Raw genomic sequence first — 22,386 nt, 5'->3', positions numbered from 1 at the left:
GAACAAAAAAAACTTTGTGAAAGAGACAAATAGACCATGTATTAATAGTGAATAGCTAACTATTGTATGAGTGGGCTGAGAGAAGGCTATAAGAAACCTTACAGCCAGCAAGTGAGTTGTATTATTAAACTTACTCTTATTCCGTTTTGGAGTTTCTAGGTGTGAGTTATGATGACAGATGGCCAGCCACGGCTCGGCTACCGCCGTCGCCTGCAAGGTTTGTCATAATTGGATATTCGACCATTGTTTTATATATGAGAATATTAAGGTTTTGTTTAATTGTTTAGATGTGAAATGTTTTTGGATTTCGCTACTGTAGCACTTTCGTTTGTTTATAAAAAAATTATTTAATCATAGACTAACTAGGGTTAAAAGATTCGTCTCGTGATTTACAGACAAATTGTGTAATTAGTTTTTGTTTTCGTCTATATTTAATGCTTTATGCTTGTGTCACAAGATTAGATGTGATGGGAAATCTTGAAAACTTTTTGGTTTTTAGGTGAACTATATAAACAAGGCCTAATTATAAGGTTCAGTAGGTAATGCAAATGCTTCGAATATGAGCTTTTTTTATGCCTCGAAAGAAGAATTATTATATTAGATAATAGTTAAGTATATTAATATTCGGCAGTTGTAAGCTCAGGGTTTGCACAATGATGGGGGATACTATTGACCCAGTAGTGAAGCCCTTCTCACTGACGGTTTGGGCGAAGCTGTCAGTGACAGGGCTAGTCTAGCTAGCCAGTGGCCACAACCTCGGCAGTGAGGAATATAGGGCTTGTTTAGTTCACCCCAAAAACCAAAAAATTTTCAAGATTTTCTGTCACATCAAATATTTCGGCACATGCATGAAGCATTAAATATAGACGAAAATAAGAACTAATTGCACAGTTTAACTGTAAATCGCAAGACGAATCTTTTGATCCTAGTTAGTCCATGATTGGACAATATTTGCCACAAACAATCTAAACAAAGGCCTCAGTACACAATGTGGGGCCTTGCTTAGTTCCCGAAAAATTTTGCAAAAGTTTTTAGATTTTTCGTCACATCGAATCTTTAGACACATGCATGAAGTATTAAATATAGACGAAAATAAAAATTAATTGCACAGTTTGGTCGGAATTGACGAGACGAATCTTTTGAGTCTAGTTAGTCCATAATTGGACAATATTTGTCAAATACAAACGAAAGTGCTACAGTGTCGATTTTATAAAATTTTTTGGAACTAAACAAGGCAGTAGTGCTATGCCAATGGGAGGTCATAGCTTGACCGGACAATGGCAGCATGCTATCATTGTCGGTTATGTGGATTGACCTGCAAGTGTCTTATGCTGTTGGATCCAACTATCCTCATTGCTTCTGGTTATAATTAGTCCCCATATGTGCTCTTGTAGTCCCACGTATAAGAGAAATCAAACACATATCTAAAAATAGCTTCATTATAAGTTCTTGGAGAGTAAATATACAAGTTTGCATGGAATCATATTTTTAGTGTATATGTTTGCGACAAAAACTTTAAATGATTATATAAAAAAAGGTAACTTTCAATAACACCATATACAGCCCCGGAGAGGTCCTTGGAGCTATCACCGAGGAAGCAAACCTCTAGAAGCTAGGCCTTGTTTAGTTTCCAAAATTTTAGGATTTCGGATACTGTAGCATTTTCGTTTTTATTTGGTAATAATTGTCTAATTATAGATTAACTAGGCTCAAAAGATTCATCTTGTGATTTACAGGCAAACTGTGCAATTAGTTTTTATTTTTGTCTATATTTAATACTTCATGCATGTGCTGCAAGATTCGATGTGACGAGGAATCTAAAGTTTTTGGTAAAATTTTTTGGGAACCGAACAAGACCCTAGCCTCCTTTAGGTATCTGCGTAGTCTAACGGCCTTAGACAATTTGTCGCACAATGTGTTTTATGTAAATTAAGTTTCTAGTTTTCTTCGGCCCCTGTTGGGGATCTGTCTTTCCTAAGTAATCCCTGGATTACTATGGAACATTGTAACCTTCGACATTCCACTTCTGCTTAATGAAACATGTGTCAAGATGACGCGCTCGTGAAAAATTATATAAAGAAGGTCTATAGATCGCTCACAAAATAGATACACCTCAAACATAGATACATTTAACTCAAGTCAAACCTTAAAATTTGCACACCTTAATTTTGAACTTGTATGCAATTGAAATTTTTGTCACAACTTCTATAATTAATTCATAGCTGCAGTTTCTATAATCCAATTATGATAAAAAATATTATGGTGGGCTAATTATTGTATGATTGAAGTGTAGTAACAAGTTTGTAACCATTGGATCATGACTTAGTTTAGGGAGGTGATTTACTCAGTTTAGGAGTTGGAGAAAAAAAGTTTTTTTTTGTAAAAGTTGAGCGAGCTAACGTGGACTTTTTTTTCCAAAAAAGAAAGAAAGAAAGAAAAAACCAGGTCTGGATTTGGGCCTTGAACCACGGCCCTTGACGTGACCTGAAACACCTGAAGTACCTAAGCCCTTACCATGAAGACCAGCAATGAGCTCCACCCGGAGGCCCAGCAAACAGCCCTCCAGCTCAGCAAAGCAGGAAGCCAGAAAAAACCCAGCCCCGGCGGCTCTCCAGTTTCCAGTCTCGTGCGCCTCTCTCCCTCCCTGTCGCCCTTCTCCCAATCGGCTTGGTCTCTCGTCGCGCACGCCCCATGGCCCCCTGCTATGCTAGTGCCAACGGAACCCTAGGCCGCTAGTGCCGCCGGAGGAACCAAATCGAGGGGCAGTGCAGGAAAATCGATCCATCGAGGGTGACACCGGCAAATCGTGGCGGCACATCGCCGGCCAGCGTTTCCGGGTTCCGGCTGGGCGCTGCAGCGCGCACCGCGCGGGATAGGCGGAGTGCCAACAGGCAAACCGCGCAGTGACCAGGCAGCTAGCAGGTTACTTACTTCTGTCTTATTTATTTATTTATTTATTTATTATTATGCTGTTATGTCTCTGAATTTTGATTGCTAAATTCCCCATTTTCTATTTAAGGGGACTTTTTTAGATTTTAAACTTTGCACAATACTGATTTTGTAGGATATACATATCGGAATTTAAAAGTAGAAGCATAGTCTATGGAACAGAGGTCCCTGCACTTTTATTAGCGTGCCATTTTATGAATGATGGATAAAATTCAGGGGCACAATGTCTTTTGAGTAATTTGCTGCCTGTTCTTTTTATTGAAATGCTTTCTTGTAATAGATGAAGTGAATCGAGTGTTGTTGTTTGGATGATAATAGTATACTATGAATATTTTTGTTAGCAAAAAAAAGGCAAGATAAAAAATAATTCAAGTTTTACATATGATTTATATGGGGTGATGATTTTTTATGTCATTGATTGTACATGCACCTGGAATACAATAATTTTTTGTACTCTAATTGGAATTAGTCTTTTTGTGTGCATATCATATTGTTCTCCTGCATTAAAAAACGCGAGTATTAAAATAACATTGTTTATCTTTTTAGGTATGCCCCTTCAATCAGGCACATCTTCCTGCTCAGATGATTCCGATGATAGCAATGCCATTGACCCAATTGGCATATATACTATGGAAGAATACATTGCTGAGCAAAGTGTCCTGCACAATTTACTTGAGCGGATCGGTGTGAAGATTCAGGCCAAAATCGAAGCACAACAAGCTGGTACATCTCGCCGCCGGAGTGGTTTTAACAGGAAATTCATAGAGAGAGATCATGGAGAGGGTCATCAACGGCTTGTCGCTGATTTCTTTTCTGAAGATGCAGTCTATAATGAAAAATTATTCAGAACAAGGTACCGAATGAGAAGGCCTCTCTTTCTACGTATCGTCCGTGCCCTAGGCGATTGGTCTCCCTATTTCACTAAAAGGACAGATATTTGTTATCGCCAAGGGCTCTCACCTCTGCAGAAGTGCACAGCGGCTATTCGTATGTTATCTCGTGGCTGCCCATCAGATGCTGTTGACGAATATGTACAGATTGGTAAGAGCACAGCAATGGAGTGTTTGGAGCGGTTTGCAGAAGGGGTGATTGACAAGTTTGGCGGAGAATATTTGCGTGGGCCTACTAGTGTTGATATTCAGCGACTACTACAAATTGGTGAAGGCTGTGGCTTCCCTGGCATGTTGGGAAGCATTGGTTGCATGCATTGGGATTGGGAAAATTGCCCTCCTAAATGGATGCGTCGACTTAATCATAGTGATCATGGTTTCGCCACATTTGTTCTTGAAGCTGTTGCTTCACAAGATCTCTGGATATGGTACGCTTCTTTGAATGTTGTTGGGTCCATCAGTGACATCAGTGTTCTTGATCAGTCACCGGCGTATAATGAAATCTTGAAAGGGCAAGCTCCCCAGATGCAATTCTCCATCAATAAGAGTCAATACAATATGGGTTACTACCTTGCAAATGAAATCTACCCAGAATGTAATGTATTTGTTAAGACAATACCCTTCCCTCGGACAGAAAAGGAAAGGTTGTTTGCACAGCATCAAGAAGAGGCAAGGAAGGATGTCCAATGTGCATTTGGAGTCATGCAATCTCGTTTTCCCATTGTTCGTGGTCCAATACGCTATTTCCCACGGGCAACTCTTGCAAAAATCTTTCAAGCTTGTGTCATACTCCATAACATGGCAGTTGAGGATGAGAAAGATATGGCAAGTGCTTGCTTTGACTCAGGTGAAGTTATGGGAACATCAGCTGTTCTACCGTCAAACATCAAAACTGGGCCTGCCAATTGCTTAGCCAATATACAACAGAGGAATGCTACTCTTTGTAGTCTACCAACACATGACCAACTAAGAAGGGACTTAATCGAGCACATCTGGCAGCAGTTTGGCCCATTTGGTGACAAGTAAAATAAGTTCTCCTAGTCTAAAGTTTATAATGACATCCTTTGATGCACACTAGCATGTGCTGCTACCGTTGATGCTTGGAACTGAGGGTGAGGGAGATATATATGCTTGGAACTGTATTTGGCATCCACATACTGAGTAGCAATAATCCCCCTTCAGTAGCCTTTTACCACTATTTTTATGTGATGCCATCCTGAACGCTCAAAATTGTCAACAAGCAAGAGATATTAGTCTCACAATGTTTTTTCTCTTTTTTTTTACTGGGCCATCATCGTTGCTGTTATTGTTTAATGCAGTCTACTTTAGGCTACGAGCAGTACCAAACTACCAGTCCGTTTAAAAAGATTTTATCATGAATTTATATTAGCTGCAGAGATCGCTGAGACTGGACTGCTTTGCAGGTTTTATGGGATATACCACTGAAAAATGTTATGGTAAAACAAATGATTTTACTTGGCAATCATCAGCTCTTCATGGCGTGTTAGATAAATAATGTTGGATAAGGCATTTCAGGACTTCAACTTCTAGGTCTTTTTTTTGATAAGATAATGAATTGAAATGTGACCCTTACTGTAAACCTAAGGCTGAGTCTAAAAGGTGCAGCATTTCCTTGCTCTTTGTATGCAGTTGAGACTGATTTGTTCTGATTATTATTTCGTCAACATTCATCACCATGCAGGGTTTACTTTCTTTGTTGACTAACTCCCTTGTCTCAAATCACATTATGTTCTCCATCAAGCTGGCCTTCTCAATTCCCTTTACCTAGCCTGCAATTAGGAGACGGAAGCGTACTTTTTGTTAGATTCTGCACGACTACATTTTGGGCTACTACGAGTGGACGTTTGTCTGGATTTGTATGTGTGTACGTCCTTCCTCTGCTGGACTTTTTCTTGTACGCACTACCCAACGTTCGCAAGATTGTGCAGGGGACTCGAGAGTATTTCAAATGTTCAGTCCTCCCATGTACAATCAAATGCTACAAACATAACGATCTTCGTAGTCATACAGTCAATAGAGATGTCATTCAACTCCCCTATTGGATTTTGGTATTCCAACATATCTTTACCAGTCATTAAAGAATAAATTGTAAACGTTATCTGAACCTTTTATTCTGTGTTACTCTTAGCAATAGGTTAGAAGTTGATGTCAGAAGTACATGTGTCTGTACTTTTCTGTTAATCTGTTTATAACATATGTATTCCAGTACGCAGTGAAGTAAAACAAGAGGGCTCTCTAGTTTTAGTTAATTTTACATTAGGGCTCTACTTTTCTGTTAATTTTTCTCCCTCAATCATCTTCTTCCTCTCTTCACCACCCCTGCTCTAGCAAACCTTAGCAGGCCCGCGGCGGCCACCTTCTTCCTCTCCCCCTCGCCCTCCTCTCGTCGCCAAGAATGGCCCAAGAAGACTCCAAAGCTTTAGGCATGGCCCAAGTGAAAAGCGATATAAATTTTGGGCCTGGGGTTACGGCCCATATCAGGCGATCTGGCTTCAGAATCCCCTCCTCTTACCCTAGCCTATAACCCCTCTCCTATATCCACCGCCGCCGCCGTCGTCTCAGGCTCACCTCTCATCTTCGGGTTCGCATCGCAGCGTCTTCCGCCCAGGCTACCACCATGGTGAGATTTCTCCCCCCTCTCCTCCCACGCCACACGCTGACGGTTGGACGCCCGCTTGAGCGGCGGCGGACGGCGCAAACTGCTGACTCGTTCGTCTTTCTCTTTTGTTTCCTCGGCAGCCGAAGCAGATCCACGAGATCAAGGACTTCCTGCTGACGGCGCGGCGGAAGGACGCGCGGTCGGTGCGGATCAAGCGTGCCAAGGACGCCGTCAAGTTCAAGGTGCGCTGCTCCAAGTACCTCTACACCCTCTGCGTCCACGACGCCGACAAGGCCAACAAGCTCAAGCAGTCGCTCCCGCCAGGTCCGTGCTCCGTAGTCCCTACCGACTACATCCATCGGCTACTACTCTTTTTGATTTGCTTACTTGCTGATCTATTGGGCCTTCCGGATTCGAGCCCCGGACTGGACATTTGACGATTTACGATTCGTATGTGATGATTGGTCAGCGGTTACTGAGGGGGTGTAGACCGTTTGTTGTTGCGCGAGAATGATATAGATGTAGCAGTCCTATTCCTGTAGTAGACAGTAGTAGTATAATTCCTATTCGTAATTAGGTACACTTGGATGTGAAGTTTCCATGGCATGCCCTCCAGCTTGTTTCATGATCATATCACAAGCTCTTTGGAAAAACATCTATGAAGATAGAGGATGTACTTGTCCTATTTCTGTGTCGTGTGAATTTCATTTAGTCTGATGTTCCATTTTGTCTGAATTCTGAAACATTTTGGTCACAGTAACTACATGTGAATTTCATTTAGTTGATGTTCCATTTTGCCTGAACTCTGAACATTTGGTCACACTAGTTACAAGTTATAAATTAGAGATTCAGTTATTCACTTTCTTGATAGACTGCCAGTCATAAAATAGAGGGTATAGTGTCTGGACATTTAGTTATTCACTTATTCTGTATAGACTACTTGTCATAATTCATAAATTAGAGGACAGTTATTGTGCATAGTCAGTGCTTCTTTCACAATTAGAGGCAAGCATCTTTTTTATTCTTATGGATTTATTATGGCTTTATGTTACCATTTTTCTATGGTACTAATATATGAATAGGATAGTAGTGCTTGGGAAATGTGTTGATCATATTTGTGCAGCTTGTTGTGATGTCCAGAGATGTTTCAACTGAACTATGCATTTCATGGTTACAATTGTCACTACGCAATATGCATGCCCAGACCCCAGAGATGTATTGACTATAAATTATTCAGAATAAATACTATGGATATGATCATCCTGTTTATTTGTTATAATCTTTAAGTTAAACATGTTTTTGCATCTCAAGTCATTGTGGTGCCAGGTCAATTATTCCTTTTCTGCGAATGCCTCTATGATTGCTGTGCGTGCAATTTGGCTGCGAAATTGATCAACTATATCCACATTTACTGATTACGACTTCCCTTTTGCAGGTCTGACTGTTCAGGAGATTTAAGTATCAAGCCACAAATTGTGCTGTTTGTGGTATCGAGGACATGTTTGCTCCAGTATTACTCTAGTATGTAGGTGATTTCATGCTATGTTTGAATGGATTATGAAGTTGTGTTTGGGAGATGTAGTATTGGAAGTGATGTGTTGAACCTATGAGCCTGTGGTGTAATGTTACTCCCCACCAAAAAGATGGCTGTCTATCATAAGTTAAACTGAATTCTGCTATATTTGCTGCCATTTTTGTCTGGTTCCTGCGTTGTTTTTCATCTCAGTTTTTGCTGCTGCGGCAATTGTGAACTTTTACGTGATATAATGGTGGAACGGGTTATATGTTGCATGTCTTTCTTGCATGCTAGTATTTGTAGTATTAATCAGATAAGAGTTGAGTGAAATTTTTATTTAGATAAGAAAATCGCATAGTAGTTTGGCATAGTGCGCCCTGTGAACTGTGTCCCTATGTAGGAGGTGGCGTGCTTAGAAAATCCGGATGTTCGTGGCCTGGTATACTTAGATTTTCACATGATGGTAATAGTCCAGGAGTTTTGATGTGGAAGTAAGATGGCCCCCATGTGCGTACCCCAGTAGTTTCACGAAGATGGCTTACCTGTTCCTGGAAACATACAGAATTAAGATGTTTTAATGCCCTGAGAGGTTTTGGTACAAAACCCAGGTCTGGTTTGCTCTTCCCTTAGACAATATTGAAAAAATGTGCGTGCTGGATTCCTGTTCAGCGTTTGAGCATCCGGAATGTCAGTCAGAAGAAATCATACCGGTGGAGTAAACCGCAATAGTGATGCAATGCAGCAATGGTGGTGAGTTCGGCCCATTGTCAGTTGGGATTTGAGAATTTTCACAGAGCTTCAAACTGTGCGCTTTTTTTGGAGAACAAATTTCGCATGCTTGTGAACGCCAGTGACATCTGCGCACAAACTTGTCGCCGAGCAGTGGCATGACGATCTGCCAACCGGTGAGCGGTGGATGTGATTTCATCTGAAAAAGGAAACAAAAACGAGAGAAGTTTATTAATTAATCTTAACTAAAACAATTGATATTGCTTAATACTCCCTTCATCCCAAATTGTAAGTCATTCCAAGAATCTTGGAGAGTCAAATTTTTTTAAGTTTGACCGAATTTATATGATAAAATAATAATTATTATGATACCAAATAAGTATCATTAGATTCTTTTTTAATTATATTTTTATAGTATACTCACTTTACGTTACAATTTTTAGTATTTTTCTTTATAATTTTGGTCAAACGTAAAAATGCTTTGACTCTTTAAAATTTTTAGAATGTACTTATACAATTTAGGATGGAGGGAATATTTTTCTAGCCGTCGGATCCTTATCGCTCTGGTTCCTCCTCTCCTCCTTCCCCAATCCGCTCCTGCTCGCCCTCCGCCTCCAAAGTACAAACACCGTCTGCTTCTGCTCGCGCGCTCCTCCACCGGCGCCCGGCCCCTGCCCGCGGCCCCGCGCCAGCCTCGGCGCATCTCGCGGCGACATGGTTGACTGCCCGCGGATGCTTCTGCCGGCCCCTCGCGTCGCTGCCGCTCAATACACGCCCTGCGCCGCTGGAAGTTGGTTGAACCAGGAACCCGCTCCCTTCTCCATTTGTTGCAGCCGCCCCCGCCGCTGCCGTCGGTGGAGCTCCGTTCCCGGTGAGTTCGCCTCATACGCTACGCTCGTGTAACCAAATCATATAGTTTCTGATATCTCTGCAACCAAACCAGTGTTGCGCAAGATTAAGCCATGTTTTAGTTTAAGAGAGGATTACAGCTGATTCAGCTTGTTTGGCTCGTACAAAACATTTTGGTGATTTATGCGTTATTAGCTGTCTTAATTCTCTGGATGAAACATTGACAGACTTGGGTCAACACAGTGCGATCCTCATCCTCCGGGGCCGGAGGCCAGTCAAGCGTTGCGGATGAGCCGGAGGCTGCAGAATGGGCCTTGCAGGGTAACCGTTCTGCTCACATACTTGATTTGCTGTAGTGGTGGTTTCTGTCCGACGCTCAGATCGTAACAAATATCATTCGATATATCTGCAACAGATTTCTACACCTTGCGGAAGGATGTTGAGTTAGCTCTTGAGCGTGTCAATGAAGTCAGGCAGTCTGCCGGTTTGGAGCAGCTTGAGGAGGATATCGCTTCGCTTGAGAAGAAGTCTGCTGATAGTTCCTTGTGGGATGATCCTTCCAAAGCACAGGAGATACTTGTTTCTCTGACAGAGGTCAAAGACAGAGTAAAGCTTCTCAACGATTTCAAGTTACAGGTTTGACCACTCACAGCATCAAAGATGAACTGAATGTACTATTTCACAGTTTCTATGATAATAATGATGACATATTTGCTGCATATTTGTACAGTTCATGGTAGCTAATTAACAAAAAAAAGAATCTTCTGCATATATCCCTGCAACAGTTTGGATTTTGGAATTATAGATGTTATCACTTTACGTGGAAGAAGAATGCCATATGTCAACAATTTGGTATGAGCGCTACTAGTTCTTGTTGTAATGTTCCTTTTCTACTTGTAGGTTGAAGAAGCTGAGACTATTGTGAAGCTTACTGAAGAATTAGATTCTATAGATACTGGTCTTCTTGAGGAGGCCTCAAAGATTATAAAGGCATTAAATAAGGCATTGGATAACTTTGAGATGACACAGCTTCTTTCTGGACCATATGACAAGGAAGGTGCTGTAATTAATATTTCTGCTGGCGCTGGTGGCACTGACGCTCAGGTAGGCATTCACTGTGTTTAAATCTTTTCTTTGTAGTGATTAAGAATAAGTCTAGCTTCATACAGTCAACTAAAAGTCCACTAGGACATCATTACAGCCTCCAATATTGCACTTTGACTAGTAATATTATTCTAAATGTATTATCTTAAATAGAAATAGTTATATATTATGAAAAGATTCTTCATGAGGACTCTAGTAGTATCAAACTTGTGTCCTCAGTCTAATATGAAATTTGAGATATTGATGGTAAAAAATAAAAAGTTTGACTTAGAACAAACCTAGATAGACTTATATGTACGATCATAGGAAGTAGTTAAACTCTCTTTAGGCAGGATGGTTGTATTCATTAAAAAAAAATTGAACAGTACTTTTAGTTTGGAAAAAATATCTTATGTATTAGTCATTCCGTACTTTGCATAGGAAGAAATTAAACTTCTTACTTTTGGTTTTTGTATTATTAAGGGTTATTTGGATTGCTACCATTACAAATATTAGAGTTTTGATAAATACCATTACTAATTCACCTATTCCGAAGACAGCCATTACAATTCTTTCTGTCTTTGAAAAATGCCACGCTATACCTCTTGGAAGGCCTTGGGCCCAGCTGCAGCATATGAAACATACAGGTACTTCCGTATGGACTGTATTGCCTTCAGCTGCTTCCCTGGCGCTACTCAGTGACATGTAGGCCCCACTCGTCATCCCCTTCCTCGGCTCTTTCTCGTTTCTCTTCAATCGTCGCCATGGGACCTGAAGTAGCACTGCTCCGCCTGCTTGGCCTCCTCCTCTGATGCCACGCCGAAGAACAGGAGCAAGCAGAGACAACGTAAGGACATGCCCCTAGCGGCGGTGGGTCACATGTGCATGTTGCTAGCGACGGCGGAGGCCATGGCTGGTGGCAAGGCGCATCCAAGGGCTCTGAGTTACAAAACTCGCTGAAGACGCTCCTGAAGGCCGCGGGCGACGGGGAATGGAGGGAGGAGGAAGGCAGCCGTGCCATCGCCGACGAGCACGCGTAGCGAGCTGCCACGCCGTTAGGCTCACGCGCAGGGGCTGCTATGGCGAGTGCCGGACGACGAGGCACTGGCTGCGCCATTGCCGGCGAGCACGCGCAGTGGACTACTGCGCCGCCGCCAAGCTCGCGCGCGGGAGCTGCTGTGGCGAGCGTTGGACAAGGAGGTGGTCATGCCATTGTCGGCGAGCACGCGCAGCAGGCTGCCGTGCCACCACCAAGTCGCGTGCGAGGGCTACTATGGCGAGCGCCGGACGAGGAGGCTGATGTGGCGAGCACGCGGGGGGGCTGCACTGCCAGCAGAGCTCACGACGAGCAGTCGTCGTTGGGGGGAAGAAAATGCCGTGAAGAAAAAGATGAGGAAAGAGATGACCAGTGGTGCCCACCCGTCAGTGACGTATAGAAGAGGAAGGGGAAGAGCAATTTTGTCCATATAAAAATACAATGACGCCATGCACGTCTACAGGTGGGCCTAATACCTTCCCAAACGTACACCATGGCGTATTTCAAAGAATCGAAGCATTGCAATGGTAAGATTCACAATAGGTGAATAGTAATGGTATTTATCAAAACTCCAAGAATTATAATGGCACCAATCCAAAAAACCCTATTAACTATAGGTTTTGCAATTGCTTCCATATACAATTTTAAGTCTTATCTGTCCCGATAAAAGTGTTACCTTGATACTATGAAGAGACACTCTAACAGAATAAAAGTAGTGAAACGATGAATATTGCAATTTTGGCTGTCGGCAAAAGTACACAGTACGCACAATGAACCATGATACAGAGATGACATTGTTGATGGTTACTCCATGCAGTATTTATAATGATACACAACTGTATTCACCTCATGAAAGAATATCAATGACTGGATTTTTCATTTAAAATCATTTGTTTGCTTATTCTAAGTGTGCTTGCATCCTGCTTTTTTTTTTTTGTTTGATCTGTGCAGGATTGGGCTGACATGTTACTAAGGATGTATGTGAGGTGGGGAGAGAAGCAGCGTTACAAGACACGAGTAGTTGAGAAATCACCTGGTGAAGAGGCTGGTATAAAATCAGCAACTGTTGAACTAGAGGGAAGATATGCTTATGGCTATATCTCTGGTGAGAAAGGCACACACAGGATTGTCCGTCAATCGCCATTTAACGCTAAAGGGCTTCGACAGGTAATATTTGCATTTCACAGTTCTAATTGTGTAAATTTAATAATTTATCAGCATTTTTTCGTGGGCTAAAGGGTTTGTACCTTTCCAATTCTCAGTCTTCTGCTATATGTGCTACTTTATGCAGACAAGCTTTGCTGGTGTTGAGGTTATGCCTCTTTTACCAGAGGAATCCATGGCTGTGGACATACCTGAAGAGGACCTGGATATAAGCTTCACAAGAGCTGGAGGTAAAGGAGGCCAGAACGTGAACAAGGTGGAAACGGCTGTTCGTATGGTTCATATTCCAACTGGAATAGCAGTTCGTTGCTCAGGTACAATTTCAGACCAGCTTGCATCTGCATATGCTGAACAACATGCAGTCTTCAACATTGGGTCTTAGGTTGACTTTGACAAGATAATAGTTATGAAAAAAGCAAAAAAAAAATGTAGTAAATGAATTGGTGGTAAGCAAAAGACGTTAAAAACTTATTACCAGAACTGCCTACCCCTGCATAGTTGATAGGCAAATTTTTCTCAGCTTTTACCAATGCTTGATTGTCACTCTCGCAGAAAAAGATATTTACGATTTCGTATAGCCAGGATGTCAGAGATATCTTTGAACATTGAAATCAAGAATTCAAAGTAACTGCAGGTTGTCGGATAAATCTGACATTTGTTTTGTGACATACCAATATCCAACTTTGCAGAGGAGAGGAGCCAGCTGGCCAACAAAATAAAAGCCCTCAACCGGCTCAAAGCGAAGCTGCTGGTGATCGCTGAGGAGCAGCGTGCATCAGAAATCAAGCAGATCCGTGGCGACATGGTGAAAGCAGAGTGGGGGCAACAGATACGCAACTACGTCTTCCACCCCTACAAGCTCGTCAAGGACGTCAGGACAGGGTGCGAGACGTCGGACATCACTGGCGTCATGGATGGAGAGCTAGATCCCTTTATCAAAGCATACCTTAAGTTCAAGCTCACTGCGGCAGCTACCAGCTGATTTTGTTGAGCATAGCCAATGAGTGATACCTACATCCACTGTCTTATGTTGTTGTTTGAAATTTTTCATCTTTTTTTCCTCTCTTGATTTAGTAGACTTTCATAGCACTAGCAATGTAGCATCATATTCTTATTTATTGATTTAGGAATCAAAGTGGAAAGATGGGTTGTGGTTCGAGTTTTACAATAAGAGTCTCATCGAATTGCATGGCCTGATAAAGACCTTGTGCTAGTTCCATAAATTGTGTTGAAATGAATATATGGCTTCGGGTTGGTATGAGAGGATTGCTATAGGAAATTTTAGGATTTGGTTCATATCCAGGATAAATCATTGCCCCATTAATTACAACGTGCCAAAATGGACTTTTTTTTTGTTCCCATTTATTGCAGGAAAATGAGCTTTACATTCCCATGAAAATTTCAGGAATCTTCCATCGCTGAGTTTTAAAATGTTTCTCTCGTACAAAGATTAACCTGGTAAGTTATCACGAATGCAAAACACATGTTATCGTGTTCACATCCAAGCAGGAGTCAACCCATGCTTCAGAGATTGTTGCGTCATTCCGAGTCGTCTATCGAGATCGAGCATATATCCGCGACATGGCGTAGGCAGTGCGGTAGCAACAGATACGTGACACGTGACTAATCAAGCAGAGCATTAGACAGTAGACATCTTGCCACAAGAATCTTGCAAGTTATGCAATTTTTCATAAACTTTGTGCATACCAACCTTTGGTTATTTTTTACTTGGGCAAGACGCGGTCTCCACTCTCCGGTACCAAAAATATGGCCACCAATTTTCAAAGTAAATGCTGCTGCAGAAGAAAACATGGCACTTGGGAAGTGCTTGTTCATTGATATCACAATACTTCACCAAAATAATTGCAATAATAACCATAGCAAATAACAAGAGCGCTAGCATGGCGTGGCCCCTACCCTAATCACCATCTCCTCATCAATTTAGAACGTTCACTGCAGGAAACTTAACTAGAAACGTGTAACTACTTGATGTATGACCAAGGAGCTAGCTAATAGCCATCCTACATTCCTACAATGCAGCAACAGTATTTGTTGTCCCGTAATATTTATGTAAACCATATTACCTTGCAATTCATGTTCTGGTCCATGTGATTTCTTTCCTCGGAATGGTTTCCCAGCATCCTCCCATAAGAGGGAACTCAGCCTTCATCTTCGCACCAATGGCATCCATATGTTGCAGTACTCGCGCAAACGAAACAGGCATCCCCTCGAAATTCAACCATGTTCCAATTTCGCACCCAAGACTGCCATCCACGCCTTGGTTTAATTGAGGGAACAATGATATAGATATTCTCTCAAGCGCCGGTCGTGATGCCCAAACCCCAAAAAGAAGATCAGCAACCTCCATCTCGCGGCCTGTTCCCATGAACCCACTGAGCCTTATCTCTCGAAGTGAACTTAGTTGCTGTTGATCTCTGCATATCTTCCACATGCCGCAGTCAGTAATTTGCCATGGCTTTTTCAATTCAGTTTCATCGTTATCCTGATAGGGGGTCACAAGTCTTATTAGTCAAACTAAAACCAAAGATATGTGTGAACTGTGAAGTGCTACTAATTTTAGCCTTCCTAAGCACGTATACAATTCAACTACAGATACCATTCACATTATTAGGAATAAAAAAGATAATTTGATAGGTTGCAAATAAGAATTAAAATAACATCATGTACTATTTTTCAGTAACATCACTTCTAGTTAAAACCTTTTTTATCTTCAGAATGGTGCTATGCTGTGTGGTGAACTAAAATGGAGGAACTGTTGAAATTCAGGGAAAACCAACTACATTAAAAAGATCTTCTAAGGAGATAGATCTCATCACTGCCTAGTGCCTAAGCAACTTATCTTGCAAAATATTTTATGAACTATGGAGATGTAGATACTTACTGGAACCATAAAAGACCCTGCATACAACCTTGAGAACTGGTGCAGCATCGACAGGTCAATGTGAAGTTGTGTTAGATTGGAGCATTGCTTGAGGAAGGATAAGATAACTGGTGCAATGGGACACCTGATAAGCCGCAAAATCGCAAATATCTGCAGCGAGAGTGCTCTGACTTTAGGAAGGTGTGGTACATGCTCCAACTCCTGCACAGATGAAAAAAAATGGCATGAGAAAATACATGTCTATGTAGTGTAGGACGAGACTGGGCTACATAGCGAGAACTCGAATCTTAGAATTCCAGAACATGAACTTAAACAAGCGCTGATACCTCTCGGGTTAACATGGCTGGAGTTTTGGCCCTTTTGATCTGTACATAAACCTTTTTCCCCTCCTTAATTGAAAGGCAGAGCTCCTGCCATTAAGTTCAAAAAAAAAACATGGCTGGAGAGGTGGAGTCTGGGATGTCAATGCAAACAGTGAGATGGTCGGCTAAGCACATCTCCAGTAACCGCACAGCGCTAGCAGAGTGGAACTCTTTACCAGGCAAGTAGAAACGGAGACCAGACAGACGCCGGATGCAATGACTGCCATTCAGGAAGCTGAGGTGCTTCGGGAGTGAGCCGGACCAGCTGACATCCTCAAGTCTCGGCCCCGAGATCTCAACCACGGTGTCCATGCCCCACTGCAAGAAAGACTCGAAGCAGGAGAGCACACCCAGGGTGCGGAGATTGGAGGACGCCACCTGCAGCTTGGTAAAGGTCTCGACGCGATCGACCTCGAGCTCCTCCAGCAGGTCCAAGTGGAGCACGAGCGGCCACAGGGTAAGTCCCCCATCTGCAGCCAGGCCCCCACTGACCTTGCTAAGGCGCAGCTTCCTCAGCTGGGTGCAGCAAGATGACAGGAACACGCCGAGGGGTCGCACGCGTTCCTGCAGCCTCACCCTCGAGAGGCTCAGCTCCGTCAACCCGCAGAACGACGTCGGTGCGTCGGGCTCCGGGAGGACAAGCGGGCAGTGCTGGAAGCAGACGCCGCTCAGCCTGAGGGCGATCGACATGGCTCTCAGGCAGCGAGGGAGAGTCAGGCAGTGCAGCGCTCCCGGCGCCGTCACGGTGACAGAGACCGATTCGACGGCGCGCTCCATGGCGTCGCGGAGCCACGCGTCGGTGGCGGGACCGAGGTTAAACTCGGATTCGATGGTCACATGTAGCGCGGGGATGTCGGGTGCGCCGTACCGCGCGAGCGCCTCGCGCGCGAAGCCGAGGAAAAGGTCCCGGAGCAGGTGGTCGGAGAAGTTGAGCGCGGGCGCGTGGGCCCAGGCGCCCCGAAACCGCCTGGAGAGCACTGACGTGCGCACGGCGTCCGCGGCCGGGAGGAAGGAGAGGACAAGCTCGAGGATGCCGTCGGGGAGGTCGCTGAACCGGTCAGCGCCGCCGCCAACTGCAACCTCGCGGTTTCCGGGCATCGCGAGTCTCCTGTTGGTGGACGGGAAAGCGAGATGGGTGGCGAACGGAAGGAAGCGAGGCACGGTAGGGTTTCTCCACGCCGGTGACGACGGCAAAGGAGAGCCGGCGCGGCGGGGGCCCGGGGGTTTTGGGTCGCCGGGATTGGGGGATTGGGAGGAGCGATGGGGACGAGCGGGCGAGGCGGCTGTGTGGGCTGGCAAGAATGTTTGGCGGCCATAGCCCACGTGATCAAAGGGCAACTTCGGCCCACAATAGAATCCATTACAACTGGAGCCCAGGCCCAACTTCCAGCCCATGGTCCTGCGGTTGAGAGTAGGATTCGCGGTTGCTCTTGCCGTATATGAAATTTTCATTGTTTTTTTCCGTCTTTGATTTATAGTAGACTTGCATATCGCACTAGTAATCTAGCATGGTATTTATTGATTTAGGAACCAACGTGGACACATGGTTTGTGCTTCGAGTTTTACAATAAGAGTTTGATCAAATTGCATCATTCGATAAAGACCTTGTGCTAGTTCCATAAATTGTGTTGAAATAAGAGCCTTGTTATTGGGAGTTTTAGGATTTGGTCCATATATCGAAAGTAAAAAATCATGGGGGTTTGCATCGGAAGCACCCTAAACCCTCATTAATTACAACACCCAAATTGGCATTTCAATTGTTTTTTTTTAATTATTGCAGGAAATGAGCTTTACGTTATTATGAACAGAACACCTTGGTTAACAGTCGTGTACTCCGTAGTTGACATGCCCCAGCTTGGAAATTGGAAGAGAATTCCCATGAGAGTTTTAGGAATCTCATGGTCCATTGCTATCGCAGAGACGCAGACAGCATCACGATCCATCCCTTGAGACGCTGAGTTCCAAATATGTTTCACCTCGTACAAGATTATAATCTGATAAGTTATCAGAGTTTCCAATATGTTTCACCTCGTACAAGATTAATATCTGGTAAAAGCTATCACGAAGCAAAACACATGTTATCGTGTTCACATCCAAGTAGGAGACATCCCATGCTTCAGCCATTGTTGGCGTCATTCCGACTCGTGCATCGAAGCATATCCTTGCGACATGGTGAAAGCAGAGCGGTGGTAACAGATAGGTGACTACACGCCTCTGTTCTTTCGACGTCTTCCCCTACATTTTCTGGAAGGCTGAAAGCGCGCAGCTACGTTAGTTGTTTTGGCTCAGCACGGAGCCTTGCAGAGCACTAGACAGTAGACATGTCGCCACAAGAATGTTGCAAGTTCTGTATTTTTCATAAACTTTGTGCATGCCAAGCCTTGCTTATTTGTTACTTGGAATGGACAAGACGCGGTCTCCACTCTCCAGTAGCAAAAATATGGCCACCAATTTTCAAAGTAAATGCTGGTGCAGAAGAAAACATGGCACTTTGGCAGCACTTGTACATTGATACCATACCACAATACTTCACCAAAATAATTGCAATAATAACCATACCAATAACAAGAGCTCTAGCACTCAGGATAACTGGTGTGGCCCTAGCCAATCACCATCTCCTCATCAAATTTGAACCCTCATTGCATGAAAACTTAACTAGAAACGTCTGACTACTTGATGTGTGGTCAAGGAGCTAGTAGCCATCCTACAATGCAGCAACAGTATTTGTTCTACTATAATATTTTTATAAACCATATTTACCCTTGCAATTCATGTTCTGGTCCATGTGAGTTCTTTCCTCGGGAACGTTTCCCAGCATCCTCCCACAAGAGGGAACTCAGTCTTCATCTTCGCACCAATGGCGTACCACAGTACTCCGCAAGCAGAACTGCCATCCACACCTTGGGTTAATTGAGGGACCAATGATATAGATATTCTCTCAAGTGCTGGTCGTGAAGCCCCAACCCCAAAGAGAAGATCAGCGATCTCCATGTCGCGGTCTGTTCCCATGAACCCGCTGAGCCTTATCTCTCGAAGCGAGATTAGCTGTTGTTGATCTCTCCATGTTTTCCTTTTCCACATGCGGTGATCAGTGCTTTGCCAAGTCTTTTTCATTTCAGTTTCATCATTACCCTGATATCCAAGGGGGGCACAAGTCTCATTGGTCAAATCAAACTAAAATAAAATTCTAAAAATAATTGTGAAGTGCTAGTACTAAGTTGAGTGTTCCTAAATATACAATTCAACCACAGGTACCATTCACATTATAAGGAATAGAAAAGATAATTTGATAGGTTGCGAATAAGAAATAATAAAAGAGGTGCCTATTATCATGTCTCCCTCCGTTCTAAATTATAAAAACATTTTGGATTTTCTAGATATATTGATTTAACTATGTTTCTAGACATAGTGCATATCTGAGTGCTATGTATCTAGAAAAGTCAAAACGTCATAATTTGGAACAGACTGAGTACTATTTTTCAGTAACAGTATTTTCTGTTTAAACCTTTTTATCTTTAAAATGGTGGTACAGTGCGTGCCTACATGGTGGCCTAAAATGAGGGAACTGTTGAAACTCAGGGAAAAACTACATTAAAAATCTTCGAAGGAGATACATCTCACCACTGCCTAGTGCCTAAGCAAAACATGTCTTGCATAATATGTTATGAACTATGAAGATGTAGATACTTACTCGAACCCCAAAACACTCTGCATTCAACCTTGAGAAAATGTTCAGCTTCGACAGGTCAATGTGAAGTCGTGTTAGATTGGGGCATCCCCTGAGGAAGGATGAGATAATTGGCGTAATGGGACATCCCGTAAGCTGCAAAACCGCAAACATCTCCAGGGAGAGTACTCTGACGTTAGGAAGGTGTGGTACATGCTTCAGCTCCTGCACAGATGAAAAAAAAAATACCATAAGAAAATACTTGTTCAGAAAATGATGAACTTAAACAAGCGTGTGCTGATACCTCTCTGTTTAACATGGGCGGAGAGGTGGACTCTGGGATGTCAATGCTAACAATGAGATGGTCGGCCCTAGGGCACATCTCCAGTAACCTCACAGCGCTGGCAGACCGGATCTGTTTCCCGGGCAAGTAGAAAGAAAGACCAGACAGACGCAGGCACCGGATGCAATGACTGCCATTCAGGTTCAGGAAGCTGAGGTGCTTCGGGAGTGCGCCAGACCAGCTGAAAACCTCAAGTCTCGGCGCCGAGATCTCAACCACGGTGTCCATGCCGCACTGCGACAAAGACCTGAAGCAGGAGAGCACGCCCAGGGTGCGGAGATTGGAGGACGCCACCTGCAGCTTGGTAAAGGTCTCGACGCGATCGACCTCGAGCTCCTCCAGCAGGTCCAAGTGGAGCACGAGCGGCCACAGGGTAAGCCCCTCATCTGGGGCCAGGCCCCCAGTGACCTTGCTAAGGCGCAGCTTCCTCAGCTGGGTGCAGCAAGATGACAGGAACACGCCGAGGGGTCGCACGCGTTCCTGCAGCCGCACCCTCGAGAGGCTCAGCTCCGTCAACCCGCCGAACCACGTCGGTGCGCCGGGCTCCGGGAGGACAAGCGGGCAGTGCTTGAAGCCGACGCCGCTCAGTATGAGGGCGATCGACTTGGCTCTCAGGCAGCGCGGGAGAATCAGGCAATCTAGGGCTCCTCCCCGCGCCGTCACGGCTTCTCCCCGCGCCGTCACGGAGACAGAGACCGATCCGGTGGCGCGCTCCATGGCGTCGCGGAGCCACGCGGCGGTGGCGGGGCCGAGGTTGCACTCGCAGCCGATGGTCACGTGGAGCGCGGGGATGTCGGGCGCGCCGTACCGCGCGAGCGCCTCGCGCGCGAAGCCGAGGAACCGGCCCTGCAGCAGGACGTCGGAGAGGTTGAGCGCGGGGGCGTGGGCCCAGGCGCCCCGAAACCGCCTGGAGAGCACGGCCGTGCGCACGGCGTCCGCGGCCGGGAGGAAGGAGAGGACGAGCTCGAGGATGCCGTCTGGGAGGTCGCTGAGCCGGTCGGCGCCGCCGCCAACTGCAACCGCGCGGTTTCCGGGCATCGCGACTCTCCTCTTGGTGGGAAGGAAAGCGAGGGGTGGGTGGCCGACCGAAGGAAGGGAGGCACGGTAGGGTTTCTCCACCCCGGCGACGACTGTAGAGGAGCCGGCGCGGCGGGGGCGTGGGGAGGGGAGGGGAGGGGCCGAGCGGACGAGGAGGCTGTGTGGGCTGGCAAGGATGTTTAGCGGCCATTTGTAAAGCCCACGTTCTCAAAGGCCGATGTCGGCCCACAAAAGAATCCATGAGAACTGGAACCCAGGCCCAACGTCCAGCCCATGGTCCAGCCCAGCAGAGCTCGCCGCCCGGCCGCCGAATTTCTTGTCCGTGGCTCCACGGCGCTGCTGCTGCTGGTGGCGGCCGCCGGCCGGTAGCCGGTACCAATCACTGGACCGCCTCTGGTCGGCCGGAGATGTCGCTGGCCGACCGACGGGGACGGGGTGGGCCCGCCGCCGTACGCCTTCGTCTCTACTGCTAGCTACTCCTACTTGCATCGCATTCGCATGCATGTAAAAAGTACGCAACGGCTGCTGTGATGCTGTCTCGGTGGAAAGAGCCAAAGCGTCGCGCAGTGAGGCCCTGCCCAACATTGGGGTCCTGATCCAGCATTTGGAGCCCACTCGCCGGCGACCACCCTACCCCAGCCAGAGGACGCCGTCGCTGTCTGTCTCTCTGCACTGCTCGATGATCGCCCCTGCTTACACCGATGCAGGGTACGTTAACAGCGACTGTAAAAGTAAATGGGAGGACTTTTGGTGCCTGAAAATCAATATCTCTTCGGAAACAGCTCTGAACCATCTGATGAAGATCTAATGGATTTAAATTCACACAAAGAAAAGGCAGAACAAAGGACCACGACGTCGCCTGAAGAAAAGGCAGATTTCATGCACTCGTTTTAGGAGAAGTGTAAAAAAATAGTGAATTTCTTTTAAGCCTCCACAAACGATGTGATGCAAAACAGAGGTATATAAAATATTCAGTCATTAACCCTGTGGACCCTCACCATCACTAATTTTATCAAATCATGCACTTCTGATGCTATTAAGAAAGAAAAATAATCTTGTTCCACTGTCCTCTATTCCTCTAAACCTTGACCCACAACTACCATCAACTGGACGTGGCCTAAAATCTTGCGATTCCAGGCACCTGAACAAACGAGAGAGTACAGAAAAACAATTTTGATTGTTTTCAGCCAACACTAAAAAGTTACAGGCCCGCATCTCACTGATCACCAGAGATTACT

The 22,386-nt window shown here is 44.8% G+C and overlaps 5 protein-coding genes across 11 annotated transcripts; 3 read left to right on the top strand and 2 right to left on the bottom strand.

The window, feature by feature from the left end:
• On the top strand, nt 2,577-5,219 carry LOC8084095. The gene is made up of 2 exons (XM_002462936.2): nt 2,577-2,922; nt 3,496-5,219. The coding sequence occupies exon 2, from the start codon at nt 3,498-3,500 to the stop codon at nt 4,863-4,865; it is 1,368 nt and encodes a 455-aa protein (XP_002462981.1). The 5' UTR covers nt 2,577-2,922; nt 3,496-3,497; the 3' UTR covers nt 4,866-5,219.
• Nucleotides 6,325-8,165, top strand: LOC8084094 (60S ribosomal protein L38). The gene is made up of 3 exons (XM_002462935.2): nt 6,325-6,480; nt 6,600-6,783; nt 7,895-8,165. Exons 1-3 carry the CDS (start codon nt 6,478-6,480, stop codon nt 7,915-7,917), a joined length of 210 nt encoding a protein of 69 aa, XP_002462980.1. The 5' UTR covers nt 6,325-6,477; the 3' UTR covers nt 7,918-8,165.
• Nucleotides 8,787-17,409, bottom strand: LOC8081722 (F-box protein At5g03100). Of its 7 annotated transcripts, none has more exons than XM_021453250.1 (4): nt 16,065-17,408; nt 15,739-15,939; nt 14,921-15,339; nt 8,787-8,903 (listed from the first exon to the last, which is right to left on the bottom strand). In XM_021453250.1, exon 1 carries the CDS (start codon nt 17,196-17,198, stop codon nt 16,161-16,163), a length of 1,038 nt encoding a protein of 345 aa, XP_021308925.1. In that variant the 5' UTR covers nt 17,199-17,408; the 3' UTR covers nt 8,787-8,903; nt 14,921-15,339; nt 15,739-15,939; nt 16,065-16,160. The 7 variants fall into 7 exon arrangements, with proteins under 7 accessions (XP_021308925.1, XP_021308923.1, XP_021308924.1 ...); XM_021453248.1 differs by lacking the exon at nt 8,787-8,903 and adding an exon at nt 14,161-14,632; XM_021453249.1 differs by lacking the exon at nt 8,787-8,903 and adding an exon at nt 14,161-14,629.
• LOC8081723 (peptide chain release factor PrfB1, chloroplastic) lies at nt 9,294-14,094 on the top strand. The gene is made up of 7 exons (XM_002462934.2): nt 9,294-9,575; nt 9,797-9,874; nt 9,969-10,189; nt 10,454-10,657; nt 12,624-12,839; nt 12,964-13,150; nt 13,526-14,094. Exons 1-7 carry the CDS (start codon nt 9,419-9,421, stop codon nt 13,816-13,818), a joined length of 1,356 nt encoding a protein of 451 aa, XP_002462979.2. The 5' UTR covers nt 9,294-9,418; the 3' UTR covers nt 13,819-14,094.
• On the bottom strand, nt 18,591-21,294 carry LOC8084093 (F-box/LRR-repeat protein 13). Its single transcript, XM_021452624.1, has 3 exons — nt 20,072-21,294; nt 19,792-19,992; nt 18,591-19,232 (listed from the first exon to the last, which is right to left on the bottom strand). Exons 1-3 carry the CDS (start codon nt 21,146-21,148, stop codon nt 18,870-18,872), a joined length of 1,641 nt encoding a protein of 546 aa, XP_021308299.1. The 5' UTR covers nt 21,149-21,294; the 3' UTR covers nt 18,591-18,869.

This window comes from Sorghum bicolor, chromosome 2, assembly GCF_000003195.3.
Source record: "Sorghum bicolor cultivar BTx623 chromosome 2, Sorghum_bicolor_NCBIv3, whole genome shotgun sequence".
NCBI lineage: Eukaryota > Viridiplantae > Streptophyta > Magnoliopsida > Poales > Poaceae > Sorghum > Sorghum bicolor.
This window is presented reverse-complemented; position numbering and strand designations above follow the sequence as displayed.

What these genes read in the sequence shown, in the direction of transcription:
- LOC8084095 (XM_002462936.2), top strand. Translation starts at nt 3,498, where the DNA reads ATGCCCCTTCAATCAGGCACATCTTCCTGCTCAGATGATTCCGATGAT.
- LOC8084094 (XM_002462935.2), top strand. An exon ending in CAAGCAGTCGCTCCCGCCAG is followed by an intron (nt 6,784 to 7,894) that starts GTCCGTGCTCCG and finishes TCCCTTTTGCAG; the next exon opens with GTCTGACTGTTCAGGAGATT.
- LOC8081723 (XM_002462934.2), top strand. Translation starts at nt 9,419, where the DNA reads ATGGTTGACTGCCCGCGGATGCTTCTGCCGGCCCCTCGCGTCGCTGCC. An exon ending in ACGCTAAAGGGCTTCGACAG is followed by an intron (nt 12,840 to 12,963) that starts GTAATATTTGCA and finishes TACTTTATGCAG; the next exon opens with ACAAGCTTTGCTGGTGTTGA. An exon ending in AATAGCAGTTCGTTGCTCAG is followed by an intron (nt 13,151 to 13,525) that starts GTACAATTTCAG and finishes CCAACTTTGCAG; the next exon opens with AGGAGAGGAGCCAGCTGGCC.
- LOC8081722 (XM_021453250.1), bottom strand. Translation starts at nt 17,198, where the DNA reads ATGCCCGGAAACCGCGAGGTTGCAGTTGGCGGCGGCGCTGACCGGTTC.
- LOC8084093 (XM_021452624.1), bottom strand. Translation starts at nt 21,148, where the DNA reads ATGCCCGGAAACCGCGCGGTTGCAGTTGGCGGCGGCGCCGACCGGCTC. An exon ending in CGCCCATGTTAAACAGAGAG is followed by an intron (nt 19,993 to 20,071) that starts GTATCAGCACAC and finishes TCATCTGTGCAG; the next exon opens with GAGCTGAAGCATGTACCACA. An exon ending in CAGAGTGTTTTGGGGTTCGA is followed by an intron (nt 19,233 to 19,791) that starts GTAAGTATCTAC and finishes CTTGGATATCAG; the next exon opens with GGTAATGATGAAACTGAAAT.